The sequence below is a fragment of the Talpa europaea genome (genome assembly GCF_964194135.1).
Source record: "Talpa europaea genome assembly, chromosome: 16".
NCBI lineage: Eukaryota > Metazoa > Chordata > Mammalia > Eulipotyphla > Talpidae > Talpa > Talpa europaea.
In genome coordinates, this window is record NC_140084.1 from 2,275,337 (window position 1) to 2,290,173 (window position 14,837).

General features: G+C 39.2%; 1 protein-coding gene across 4 annotated transcripts in view; it reads left to right on the forward strand.

Moving 5' to 3' along the window:
* Positions 1–690: 690 nt before the first annotated feature.
* The window catches only part of CYLD (CYLD lysine 63 deubiquitinase), a gene marked incomplete at both ends in the record, with an annotated part of 31,784 nt that continues 17,637 nt past the window's right edge, over positions 691–14,837 (forward strand). For 3 of the 4 annotated variants that reach the window (XM_084257314.1, XM_084257315.1, XM_084257316.1), the window contains 4 exons: positions 691–1,194; positions 2,347–2,649; positions 4,845–4,950; positions 13,018–13,116. In XM_084257314.1, coding sequence (XP_084113440.1) covers positions 691–1,194; positions 2,347–2,649; positions 4,845–4,950; positions 13,018–13,116 — 1,012 coding nt within the window. Of the gene's footprint in view, positions 1,195–2,346; positions 2,650–4,844; positions 4,964–13,017; positions 13,117–14,837 lie in introns of all 4 variants that reach the window. The other variant, XM_084257313.1, reaches the window with a different exon arrangement.

Sequence of the window (14,837 nt, forward strand, 5' to 3'; positions counted from 1 at the left end):
CGATTAAGGAAATGAAACTGAGACATATAATGTTCCATTTTCAAAATGTGGCATGTGGATCAATGAATTATGGTTAAAGTTTCAGCATGTGATTTTATGGTATTTTTATTGATAAAAGATGTTCAACATAATAAATATGATAGATGACTTTTTACTTAGCTGCATGTACAGAAATAATAGCCTTTTAAATTTTTGTGTGTTTTGCCCCAGAGCAGCAGCCTATCCTTTTAAATTAGGGGAGATCAAAATGCTGCTTTTTAAAGCTTAAAAATGTCAGAATATGTATTGAAGGTTATCTTTTATTAGATTCTTGAATTTATAAATTAAAATGCCATGGAAACAAAAATTTGTACTGTGAGATCCTTTATGATTGGATCACCTTCATTACAAAATGATGGTAGATACAAGTAATAGTTCTTTTAATACTTTTAGATATTTTTGGAAGTGTGTGTTTTACTAGCTGAATGAGATTTTAAAAAGTCTTTACCTTACTATTAGCGCATGTGAAATGAAGCATAAAGTTTCTTTTTGCTTGTCCTCCAGGCATTTTGATTGCTGTCTTTTTGCAGCATGGACACCAAATTGCTAAAAACATGCTTTGGGACTGCCAGTGAATGTACCTTTTGCAGTTTTACTACAGACTTAGTAGTTCTCTTTTTTTTAAGTTAATATTTTGGAGTTAATATCACAATGAGTTCAGGCTTATGGAGCCAAGAAAAAGTCACTTCACCCTACTGGGAAGAGCGGATTTTTTATTTGCTTCTTCAAGAATGCAGTGTGACAGACAAACAAACCCAAAAGCTTCTTAAAGTGCCAAAGGGAAGTATAGGACAGTATATCCAAGACCGGTCTGTGGGGCATGCGAGGATTCCTTCTGCAAAAGGCAAGAAAAATCAGATTGGACTAAAAATCCTAGAGCAACCACATGCAGTACTCTTTGTTGATGAAAAGGATGTGGTAGAAATAAATGAAAAGTTCACAGAGTTGCTTTTGGCGATTACCAATTGTGAAGAAAGGTTCAGCCTGTTTAAAAACAGAAACAGGCTAAGTAAAGGCCTGCAGATAGATGTGGGCTGCCCTGTGAAAGTGCAGCTGAGATCTGGGGAAGAAAAATTTCCGGGAGTTGTGCGCTTCAGAGGACCCCTATTAGCTGAGAGGACAGTTTCGGGAATATTCTTTGGAGTAGAATTACTGGTAAGTTTGATAAACCATCTTAGTGCTCTCTGTGTGTGTATGTGTGTGTACGTACTTTTTCTAGGCACAAATTATACATGTGATTTTCTTTTCCCCTTTAAGTACAAGATAAATCATCCCAGAAATCTTCTATAATTGTTAATATTCACCCCGGTAGGAATGACTTTCTAATGATAAATTGAGATGATGCAAAGGTGATGAATTGAAAACTTACCAAAAAATCCTACTTACACTACTAGAAAATACAAATAGATCACATCATTATTGAAGACTTATAGCTTAGAAATGTTAATTGTCTATATTAGAAATGAACTGTGCCAATTGCAGACTAATCACAAGCTTGTTAATTATCTGGTGACACCATCATCTCTAGGTTTCTCAGTTTTTCATAATGCGTGTTAACCAAATAATGACAATTTGGGTTTATGATTTTTTTAAACAAGTTGTCTTAATTAAAATTGCTTACAGTTGACCCTGATAATATATGCAAAAATCATCTTGGAATTTATTTCTGATATATTTCCAAAATTAATGTTAGTTCTCTAGAACTTAAAAGGGTTATGTTTTGATATTCTTTCAAATAGGATTTCATGCCTTGTTTCCTTGATTTAATTTTTAAAGCAGTGATTGTACAACAATTAGAGATTGGAATCTGGCTCTGCTATTTACTGGTTGGGTTACCATGTTCCTTAACCAGGCTACTTAACTTCTCTGGGTCTGCTTCCCCATCAGTAAAATAATGACATTGGTACACAATTTGCAGTGTTTTTGTGATTTATTGATCCAGAATTGAGTGCAGTGGCTGGCACATAGTAAGTGCTCCATAATGGAAGCTAATGTTACTGTTAAAGTAAATTTTTCTTTTTATGACAAAATTATTGTTTAAATCACAATGTAACATCCAGTCCCACTTTCTCACAAGGTAATTATGACTTGAAATGCTCAAGTAATTTTATTTCAGCATCAGATACAGTTTCTTCCTTGTTTAAAAAACCGTAAATCCAACAGCAGTCACTAATCATTGCAGTTCTTGTGTGTGTCATTTAGAATTTTTCCACTGATTTCCCTGAAATCTGCAGAGTGACTCCCTTTTGTTCTGGACGATCTTTCTGTGCCTATCTTTCATTTTATTTTCTTTCTCTTAAAAACTAGGAAGAAGGTCGTGGCCAAGGCTTCACAGATGGAATCTATCAAGGAAAACAGCTTTTTCAGTGTGAAGAAGACTGTGGGGTATTTGTTGCTCTGGACAAGCTGGAAATCATAGAAGATGATGATAATGGGTTGGAAAGTGATTATGCAGGCCCAGTGGACACCATGCAGGTTGAACTTCCTCCTCTGGAAATAAACTCCAGAGTTTCTTTGAAGCTTGGAGAAACTATAGAATCGGGAACGGTTATATTCTGTGATGTTTTGCCCGGGAAAGAAAGCCTAGGCTATTTTGTTGGGGTGGATATGGTAAGAGACTTTTGGGTTCTATTACCTTTGTTAATGCATCTATTAGTTTTCTGACCAATTTAGGTACAAATTAAACACTTCTTGAATATTTAAAATGGACTACGGTCAAGTAGTTTAAAGAACATGCTCTAATTTCTTTTTTGTAAAGGAACATTGCTATGAGACAGGAGTCTAGATATAGAAGATACAGTTACTATTTTTTCCAGTGTTTTCAGTCTTTCAATTTGCCTTTTTATAATTGGCAAAGAGACCAGAAAAAAATCCCCAAGTATCAATGTCTTCTTTTTATTTTGAAATGAATTTTTTTGTAATCTATGTTTTTCTTTTGGTAATATTTTGCAAAATTTTATTGACTTTTATCTGATTTTAAAGAGTAGTGTAAAAGTCATTTATGGTCATACCTGAATAGAAGAAAAACACATTGCTTTAGAGGAATAGACAATTAGGGTAGTAGTTTTTGAGGATGTAAGTCCAACTTTTTTATAGTGGTAAAATGAGTAAATAAAATTGATCATTTTTAAAAGTTTATCATTTAATCATTTTCAGTGGCCAGTTCAGTGGCACTCACTGCATTCCCATTGTTCAGTGCCGTCGTCACCCCGGCCACTCCACAGCTAACTCCATCATCTCAAATTGAAGCTGTCACTCCCCATTCCTCGCTTCCCTCTTTCTGTGCCCGTGGATTTGCCGATTCTAGGCACCTCCTATAAGTAGGATCAGGCAATAGTTACCCTTTGGATTGTTTCACTCTTTTTAAATATTACCTTACAATAATATTTGTTAATAATGGGTTGAACGGGGCAGGTTGGATGGTTAAGAGACAAAAAAAAAGTGAAAACATTTTATCTTACGTTGGAAGTATGGTAGGTGTAAAGAAGGAAACTCAGAATTATTAAGCACTAGAGAGGATGTGAGTAATAGAGTTTTGCACTTACCAACCATGTTTTTAGTGATTATTTTTATCTACTTGAGTATATTTTTTGGTTGGTAGGGTATGGATGTTCTAGCAAAAATTTGTCATCCTGTGCTTGGAAACTCTAGGAATTTCTTTTTGCCCCCATCAGTTAGACAAACATTACTATGTTTAGGCAAACATTTACAGAGCATTTACAATGTGAACAGCCAGAGCCAGAGTAAAGCTTGTGGGTCCCTCAGAAGCGCTAACGATGAAACTCACCTTCACACCATTTTTCTTTGGACGTTCAGTGTTTATTTGGAGGGGAGATGCACCGAGGAGAGAGAAGGCAGGAAAGCAAGGGCACTGTGGTGGGGGTTAGTTTTCCCTGGCTGCTCTTTTAGGTTGACTCTCAAACCTGGCCAAGCCTTTTGGCTTTCCCCTCCTTCGATGGGCCTACTGCCTACAAGTCACCTCATGCGCTGGGGGCAGGCCGCCTGGACAATAGGCCACCTCTCCCTGCCTCTGTCTGTCCGGTTTGGCTTCTGTAGCTTTCATTCTAAACCCCTCTAGAGCACTTCTTGAAAGGAAAGTTCTGGCAAATGCAGTATTGTTCATCTCTCTTAATTTCCAGTGACGTGTAATATGTTGGACACGTTGGTGCTCTGGGGTGTTGTCGGGCTGGCCCATCTCTTAACTCGCTCCATGAGCTGGGGTTGGTGGATGTTACACTAGAATGTAAAATAATTAATACAAAAATTTCATTTTGGAGGAAATTTGTACATGCCTATACAGTGACAAAAAGAAAATGAAAAAACAGACTTTCTCTGAACAGAAAGGCATATATGAGTTCAAATTGAATGTCTGCATGTTCAGGGAATGTAACAGTGATGAGAGCAAGCTAGAACTAAGTTGGGGCCGGTTCCTGGGTGAAGCAATATATGTGAGGAGAATATTACTATAGGCTATAAAGATATAAATAGGCTACTTGTATTTCTTGTCTCCTAAAATATGAAAAATACTTTTGATTTCTTGTTCTTCTGTGGGTTTACTTGATTATTCTTGGATCGCTTTTTTCCTCCAAACAAAACCAAAAAAAAGAACAAACAAAAACATTTAAAAAGCCTTATTACTGTGGCAGTTACTCTCATACAGCCTTCTCCCCCCCCCCCCCACCTTAGGAAAGAAAGGATAAAATTTACCATGTAAATGTTTTGGAGGATTCTTTTATGGAAAATAAAGACTTTTGTGTTTATATTTTATTAAGAAGGGTTTTAAAGTTTATTCTGTTAATTTCTAGGATAATCCTATTGGCAACTGGGATGGAAGATTTGATGGAGTACAGCTCTGTAGCTTTGCAAGTGTCGAAAGTACAATTCTCTTGCATATCAACGATATCATCCCAGGTATGTTTCCTATGTTAATAAGGCAGAGTTTCGAGGATGTCTTTGTCTTTGTGATGAGTGTGTAAATATAAGCTTCAAGGTGCATTGTTGGAAATTGACTTTTATGTTACCGAATTGTTATTAAATTTTGATGGAATATTCTTTCTTACCCCCAAATGACAACAATTTTTCACCTTAAAATATGTTTGTGTGGGATGGCATTTGTATGTCATTACTCACTTTTAAAAATCACCTGTCCTTTGTAAGGTGGAAAAAAACCCTTTCTGACTAGAAGAGTCAGAAAATGTAAGAAACTGCCACCTTTTTGAGTGAGACCAGGGTGTAATCTAGAAGCTCTTGAGCAAAAGTTGGCCATCTAACGTAATCACATAGACTGTGAGAGGTTTCTTGCTGGATGGCCCTTTGGAGATGATATAATCGATCAGTCAGAACAGATCACTCAACTTTACATCCAAAAGTCTTAAGCAACCTTTTATGTTACCTCAAACAAGTAAACACTTGACGGCTGTTGTCAAGTAATTGACCAGTTCCTATCGACAGCAGCCTGGGCAGTGCCTTCTGCCTGCCCCTAAAATTCTGACTTACTGGATATGTCACCATTATGGTTGACATAATGTTAACCATAAAACTAACGGAAAGCCTGTATTTGTAGCCACAAATGTAGGAGGCCCTGAATAAGATATCTTGTACTTTTTTACATTCTTGCCAAACATATGATGTGGATCTTAATTCATTATCTCCATTTTGCTGATAAAGCCTGGAGTTGGATAGGGCTGAGATTGGCTAGGATCAATAAGTGGTAAAGCTAGAATTCAAATCCAGACCAGCCTGACCAGCTCTGCTCTTTCCAGCGCCTTCTCCCCCAACCCAGCCTGTGTGTATTCTTAGGCTGTGAAGACCTGCATAGAAAAACATACTTCCCAGCCTCACACGTATGCTTGGAAATATTGTTTCCATGGAGATGTATTTTGTCTCTAATTCTATAAAAGCTGAATTTTACTATAGCAAGAATCACAACTGAACAAAATGTTTTTTTTTTTTTTCCTTTTGCTTCCAGTGTTTTTCCATTATTGCTAATTTCGACACAGAACACTTTTGCGTTTTCCACAGGTCCTTTCAAGTCCTCAGTTTCTTTCTTTTGTAAAACAAAGGAGTTAATTCTAGGTGACCCTTGGGATTTCTCCTAGGCCGCACTCTTTGGCCTGCCTATCTCTGTCTTGGTTTGGCAAGTAATAAATGCTTGTTTTGTTGAGTTAGGAAATGCTTTCTACTTTAATGTTTCGCTTCATAGCCAGAGTACATTGATTTAGGTGGATGTGTGGAATTCAAATAATTTTCAGTTTTGCTTTATAAAAGTCTGACACTTGCTTTTCTTGATTTCTTTAAACTTGATTTTTAATTTCTTGTAAATTGGGTTCCTAACTATCTCATTGCTTCCTTTTGGAAACAAATAGTTTACATTTTGGGGAAAGCATACACATGCTGATATTTTACCTAAGGATACTTAATTTGCCTTTTTATGCCTGTTTATGGAAGTAACATAATTTATAATTTGATAAATTGAAAGTCTTTAATCTTTCAATTAAATGCTGTTGTTCCACAAACAGTTTTGTGAAAGGTTGTTCCTTCATTCAAACACGATTAAGCCCTTACTTAAGCTGTTTTAGGTATTGAGAATAAAGAAGAAAGCAAAACAGATAAAAATTCTTCCCAGATGGAGCTTTTAGTCTAGTGAATGGAGATAGACAATATATAATTAAAATATAATATCAATGAAATGGTGATGAGATAGAGAATGAAAGATGAAGCAGGCAAGGGCTTGCTGGGCTGCGTGGTGGGGCGGTGGGCTTTTTCTGTTGCATGGAAGGTAATCCCAGGAGCCCTCAATGTTGACATTTGAGCTTTTGACATAAAGGAAATTTGGGAGTGAGCTGTATGGATTTTGAGGGAGTACCGAGGCTACCCCTTGACCAGTTCGAGGAATAGTCAGGAATTCACAGTGGCTAGAGCAGGTTGGCAACTCACTCCATGTTTCTCCTTTGGTGTGGCCTGTTTCACTTGGCATGATAGCTTTTGTCTTTGCTTTAGCATTTTTTTTTTTCTCTTTTTGCCATGCAGGATTTAAAATTTTTATATGGTTGAATTTATGAATTTTGTTTATCTGAACTTTGAATCCCCTCAAGGTTACAAAGGAATTTCTCCATGTTTTCTTCTAATACTCCTGTGGTTTTATTTTCTTTATATATCTTTGATTCATGTGTATTTTGTGTGGTGTATGATGTGGAACATGGATCTGATTTAGTTCCCTGTCCCCTAAGCAGTTACCCAGTTGTCCCAACATTATTTATGAAAAAGTCCATCTTTTTCCTCCTTGTTTGAGATGCTACTTTCTTCATATTAATTTTCATGTACTTTGGGATATTTCTGGATGTGCCATTCTGTCTGCTTATGCTTCAGTACCGCATTATTTTAAATGATTCTTTATGGTTTAATATTGGCACTAGTCCAATCTCATTGGTCTTCTGAATTTTCCTTCTATTCTACATTGTCTTCTAAGTCTCATAGGTGTCTTTCACATGTGAGTCCATAATCCACCCCAATTTGATTGTGTAGGATTTGAGATACGAGCTACAATGCTTGTTCTGGATAAATCGAGTTCCAGCATGTGTATGTGGATCACTTTCTAGGCTTTATTCTTTCCTGCACTAAGACCTCTAGGCTGTCATCAGTATAGCTTTAAAAGTTTTCACGTTGTGTAATTATGTTTCCCTCCTTGGCCTTTATTTTAATGAGTTTCTTGATTTTTGTTGGTCCTTCACTCCTTACTGCAAATTTAACAATCAGCATCTCAAATATTAAATAGAATTCCATTGGGATTTTGATTGGAATCTGTAGAGCAATTTGAGGACAATTGTCATTTTATTATGTTGACATTTCTAATATGTGAACGTTTCATTTATTTAATCTTTTTAGTATTTACCTTGAAAAACATTTACTATTATATTTGATTTAAATAGTGATATAGGATTAAAATATTAAAAATGAGTTACAAGACCCTCCTTGAAGCACCTGTCAGGCACACTTGATCTTACAGCTCCTGGGTACCAGGAAAATCATTAGTCTAGTATGATAATTTAAGAAAGAAAAAGGTACAAGAAGTTGGCTTGTGTGTAACTGTGTTTTTCTCAATTTGCTATAACATTTGAGATGCTTTTTTTCCTCCCAAACTCTAGATTTGTGTTTCTATCTGTATATTTTTCCTGCATCTCAATTTGGTTTCAAATGTAAATGATCTTGGTTTCTATGGTGGCACTTAAAAAAAGAAAGTATTGGGAGGGTGAGAGGAGGGAAAGGAGGGGGTGCCTGGGGACGGTGGGGGGAAGTAATGAAGGGGGATTTGGTGGTAGACCTGTTGTGGTAGCATACCTCTGAAGAGGTGCGAACCTGCACCCCAAATTAAAGACAACATTGTAACCCAGTATTACTGCAATACAAATAATACAATCTAAAAAGAAGAGGAAAAAGCTACCATTTTTGTTTTCCCTATGATATAATTATGTCATATGACCAAGAATTCTTCTTTAATAGTATTTACCTTCAAAAACATTTACAATTATATTTAATTTAAATAGTGATATGGGATTGAAATATTTAAAATGAGTTACAAGAACCTCCTTGAAGCACTTGTCAGGCACACTTGATCTACAGCTCCTGGCCACCGTAACCACAAGTACTGGCTCTCCGCAGTCACGAGGAAGGAGGAAAATATTTCTTTTCATTAAAGCTTGATTTTCATAAACCCTGAATAGAAGATAATTAAGACCAATGCCAGCTCTTATAACATAATACACAAATTATACTTCTTTGCCAACAAAATAAAGCTCCCAAATAGATTTAAAAAAAATAAAGTTGTCAAAACGAACATTAATTTTGATTGAGTCTTCATCTATGTTTTATGTCATCATTAGCATCCTTTTCTTGAGAGGAAAAAAGAGTCTTAGTGTCTCCTTTAGTTCCTAAGTTTCTTTTTCTTGCCCAATTACCTTCATTTGTAGGACAAAATTAATATTTCCATCTTTTGAATAAAATCTTCAGAAGCAGTTGATCAGCGGGTGAGATTAGGACGGAACTTATCCCAGCCACTTGCAGGTTACAGTGGCTTTGACTGAAAGATAAGGGGTCTTGAACCTGTTATGACTGTTCATTTCTGGTTCAGATGTTCAAAAACTCTTACCATTTCTCATTTGACGTTATGTTCAGGTTCTTAGCGCTCCTGGGATATGGAGCCTATCATTTAGTGCCACTCTTAAATTACACATTTGTGCTTTTCCTAATCCAGTCTATCTCCTTCTTTTAGTTTTGGCTGGGAATATAAGGTGGTGTGTTCACATTTGCACAAAATCTTGAAAGTTATATGAGAACTTCCCACCTAACATTGATCTAACTTCCTTTTGTGTCCCTGATGAATTTTTTCTTTGCATATTTTACATACTTTTTTATACCTTCTCTTAAAAATCTTAACAGTTTTAGTAGTGTGTAACTGACATACAATAAATTGTTGTTATTTAAAGTGTGTGATGTGATATGTCCTAACATATGTATGTAGTCATGGGACTGCTGTCACCTGGGCGTGTCCTCTGTGATACCTCCCCATGGCTTGGGCACCCCACCCCTACCCCGGTACCCCTCCAGGCAACCACTGGCCATCCTGAGTCAGTATACATTTGTTTGCATTTTCTAGAATTTTACATAACTGGAGTAACCAAGGGCACACTCTTTTTATCTGACTTACTTCACTCACAAAATATTAATATTAATTTTTTTGGCTCATCCATGTATCTTCTTTACTACTCACTTCCTATGGTGTAAGAACATATATACACTTCATATGCTTATTTGTCATCTTGCATGGTTGAAGATCATAGAAGTTATAGAAATCTTTTGCCAAGTCTTTACTGAATCGTTTTTTAAGTCACTCCTTTATCAGAAATATGATTTGAAAATATTCGAGGTTATGATAGATTTACATGCAACTGGTAGAAATAAGATAGAAAAGTTCTGTCCGCCCTTTACTTTCCTCCAAAGGTGACAGCCTGTAAAACTAGAGTGCAATATGGTAGACAGTCTGTTGGCACTGATAGAGTCGAGGTTCAAGCCTGCTGTAACATGAGGCAGTACTTTTTATGGCTGAGTAAATACTCCATTGTATGACTAGGCTTTTTTTTTTTAACTCATCATCAGTTGATGGATTTTGTATTGTTTCTAGAATGTGCTGATATGCACATTCACCTACAAGACTTTTGTGTGGGCGTATGTTTTCAGTTCTCCTGGGTTTATGCCTGGGAATCAAATTGCTGGGTCATACGGTAAATGAATATTTAAGTATTTGTAGAACTGCTGGCTGTTTCCCAAAATGGCTGGACATTTTACATTCCCACCAGCAACTTATGAGAGTTCTGATTCTTCAGTCCTCATTCTCCTATTTTTCAAAAGTTTCCTAGTTTTTAATTTTATAATGAAATCCCTGATTCATTTTGAGTTAATTTTTATAAGGTATGAGATTTATGTAGAAGTTCTTTTTTTATATAACTATAGATGTCTAATTGCTCTACCACCTTCTTTTTTTCTTTTAAAGATGTGTTTCTTCCATTGAATTGCTTTTATACTTTTGTAAACAAATCAGTTGGGTGTATCTGTTAAGATCTATTTCTTGGATTTCTGTTCTTTTCTGTATTTCTAATTAAAATTCAGAGACATTTCTTGTTATTGTTCACTATTTTATTGTTATGACTTCCAACCCAAGGTTCTCTAACAAATGTTTCCTTTTCTGGTTAAGTCAATAAACAAGATTATTGGATGAGCTGCTAATTATAGTATTTTGAATGCAGTCCTGCTGTGTATATATAATGAATACTTCTGGCCTGTTTCCTTTTACCCAACATAATGTCCATGGTGTTATGTGTATAAGAAGTTACCCTATTTTTATCTTTTATCACTATGTAGTAGTCCATCCTATGAACAGACTACAATTTGTGTCCCATTCTCCTGTAAAATGAATTGTTTCTAGCTTTTGGTTATGATGAATCAGGCTGCTGTGTACATTTTATACATGCCATTTGGTGGACCTCTCATGCTATCCATTTTAATATCTCAGCTTAATAGCAATCGTTATTCATCAGTAACCCAGATTATTTTAATCTCACAAGATTGACTGCTGAATTTATTCCTTACTGATGTTTACTTTCTCATATTATCTTTCCTGAGATGGTAATCTCTTAAAAAATTCATCTAGGTAGTTGGTTTTGGACATGAACGTAGTTGTGACAAAGAAAGAAGATATATTCGTTATATAATTGTTGAAAGGTGAGTTAGATGTGGCGTGTGCCCCCTTACAGTAGAAAATGTAGGAGTGCCTTATACACAAGATTGACATTTGAGCGCCTTTCCCTGCCACCATGAAGTCTGCGGCAGAAGGTAACTATGGTCTCCAGCTGCAGTGCGTCTGTGTACCCCGTCTTTGGGATCCTCCCCGGCATGAGAAACAAAGCGGCCACCACCAGCTCAACCCCTTGTCTGCCGCCCCTCACTCTTCAGACTGCCTTAGTTAAGACTCTGCTGCCTTTGTTAGAGTTGCCACTGACTGAATAATGTGTTGATCATGGCAAACACGTCAATATCTTTTGAAAATGGATATACATGCACTTAATTACAGTTAATAATGGAAGTTATTTTCTTTAGTCAATTTATATGGTATAATTTGGGAAGTTTTGCCAGTGACTACAAAGTTTTACTTTCCACAGTAGCTCTCATATGTGCCATTTGGAAACACTTGAACAGTAACATCATAAAAATACTAGTAGATAGCTTTTCTTTTAGTCTAGCATGGTTAAAGTCATGGTTATTCAGTATAATTTTTGAATTAAAATAATACTCCAGTTGATCATACTCTGAGATCTTAATTGTACAGCCCCCTTCCTTATCAACCCAGGTAAAAAGTTGCCAATCATTTGTATATAATGCATTCAGTATTATTTCCTTTTTAAAAAATGACCTTTTCCTTGTGTTTGAAATATAAAGATGTTCCTATTTTTTTCCCCTGTTCTCAAAAATCCAACTGTGGGCTGATTAACAGCTTTATCAGGTATGACTCCTCAGTGTCATGTTGGACTCCATGGTGTGTTGTTGACCTTTTTAGGGGGACCCTTTCAAGACTGATATTTTGCATTTGCCTGATCAGTGTCTGTGACTGTCTTAGGGAAATTACTGGCCCTTAAAGTAGAGAGCAGTCTTTGTGTCCAACACTAGTTGGCCAAATTTATTACACCTATATTTCAAAAAGTTTTGAGTGCTTTTTTCAAGTATTACTGATACTTGTTTCCGACTTTCTGTATCGTCAACCTCTGCACAGTTCTGTTTCTCCTATTTATATGTGTTTGTGTGCCCATTCATGTTATTTGTAACGTGTTTTTTTAAAAAAAGATACACATTTCTGACCAGACTTTTCCCAAACTGTGTGCATGAAATACATTAATCCTGTACACTAAGTAGAGTGGCACAAAAAAGATTATCAAATAAGCCTACCCCTCTTTGAGAGACTCACAGTGCACACGAGCATATAAAACTCTGGAGTTGTGTGGTAAAAAAGCCTGTTTGTCTTATTTATCCCAGTATCTTCTGGAAGTATATGAGTACGGGACACGCTGGAACACTCAGGGGTGTTTAGGGAATACTGAGTTGGGAAATGCTACACAAAACTGAGTAAGGTTTGCTTTGTCTTATTTTAGCACGTGAAATAAAATCGACTAAAAGTGATTACATTTTCAAGAAGTTAAAGCGTTTTCTGAGTTGTGTTGGGGTGGATTGTGGGAGCTGTTCTGAAGTACAGTGGTGGTTTTTTCTTTTTGGCATTATCGCTTCCAGTATTTCTGATGCCTTCAAGAGTTTTGTAAAACTACTGTGAAAATGCTTTTTGTTGGAAAGCAGTGTTTTGGTGGCGGTCATTGTTGGCTAGATGGTGTCTCTTCTGTAACAATTTGCTTTTTTTAAAAAATGGGTTTACTGTTTCAGATAGCGTGACCCAGGAAAGGAGGCCTCCCAAACTTGCCTTTATGTCAAGAGGTGTTGGGGACAAGGGTTCGTCCAGTCACAACAAACCAAAGGTTACAGGTATGAAAGACTAGTTTTTCCTTATTTACGTGCTGACTTGCCACAATACTGCTAAAAGGTTTCTCTCCTTCACATGTATGTGGACTTTCTTCTCTCAGACATTTGACTAGTTGACTAAAATTTTTTTATCGATGCTGTCGCTTAAGCTAGAGGCCCCGTCTTCTTCAAGCTGAGGGAAGGCTTCCCGAGAGGCGCTCGTCAGCGGGGCCCTGTCAGCTGGTTTTTGGGACCCTCCCCCCAATTTGTACAGAGCTGCAACTATAGAATAACGCAAATGAGAGAGTAATTTCACTAACTGTCCAGTCAAATCCCAAACTGCTAAGCAAAACTTTTTTGTCTCTTCAGAAACTCTAACGCATGTGGAGTTTTTTTTTTAGCTTTTTTTCTTTAGCTTCACGTTACTTCACAGACGCATCAGACGGTCGTTACAGAAGTAAAAACAGCTCACTTTTTAAAAAATGTAAGGATTTTTTTGTCAGCTTGGATGTGGGTCAGGAGAATAATTCTACCTCAGGTATCTCGTGAAAAGAACTAATTTTGAAGCCCGGCCCCACAGCATGGACTGCGGGGCGAGACCCGCCCCTTCCTCACGAGGTTGAGCAGCAGTTTCCCGCCGCCCTCGTTCAAGGTTGCCGCCTGCCCGCGAGCAGCCCGCCCCGCCCCCCTCCCACCATTTCCCCCCACCCCTTCCCCCCCTTTTTCCCCCACCACTTCCCCAGCCCTCAACCCCCCTTTCCTCCCCTTCCCACCCGTCCCTCTTGCCCCTTCCCCCCACCCCCACCCAGTGCCAGCGGCTTCTGAGGGAGCCAGAGGTGGCGTTTCCTGCTGGCCGCCCAGAGCGCCGCCCTCAGGGGGCTGCACAGAGGTCTGGCACGGGACGCCGCGCTCTTCCTGGCGCCTCAGAGGACGAGAGCAGAGCGCCGCGAGCCCCAGCGCGTGGGCGTCTGGGCTCGGGAGCCCCGCCCGCCCTGCCTTATATGCTCTTTCAGAGTCCCACCCTCCGATCATCCCTGATTGGACCATTTTCAGCCCTAGGTGAATGATTGGACCATTTTAGGACCAATCAGCCCATCTGCCGCTGAATAACTAAGTGAGGAGCTGGCGCACACCATTGGCTCATTGCGCGCTCACCCCGTTGGGCCGTTCCGTGTGCGCTTTAACAGCCCGGAGCGCCCGCAGCCCCGGCGCAGTGTCTCAGTGGAGCGGCTCGGGGCTGCCGCGGGGGGGCTTCCGCGGGGGGGCTGCGGGGTGGGGGCTGGCAGAGGCAGTCTCTGGGCAGCCAGCGGGAAACTCCCGCTTGGCCACCGGGTGTCGGCCCGGGGAGGGCTGCCCGCAGGCGGCGACCTCAGCCCGGCGCCGCGTGGGCGGGCGGCTCCGCTGGGGAAGGGTGTTGTTCTTCACGGCGTGTTCAGGGCCTTGCCCCGGGAGGCCGCGAGTTTAATGGGGTGTAAGCTGCGCAGATGCACCTCGTGAGGTGGATCCGCAGGCCCAGATGGAAGAGCGCGGCCGCCCGTGGCTCCCCGCAGCCCGAGGCGTTCCCGGCCGTTGGCGCGGCTCGGGCTCGGGCGTCGGGTCTTCCTCGGGTGGGGCCCGCGCGCCGCTCCCGCGGGAAGGGCCGGGGGTCGGGCGCGGCCCTCGAGAGCCTGCGGCGTGAGGCGGCGCTTGGGCTGCCGGGACCCGCTCCGCCCGCCGCGCGGTTACTAAAGTGAACGAATCAAAAT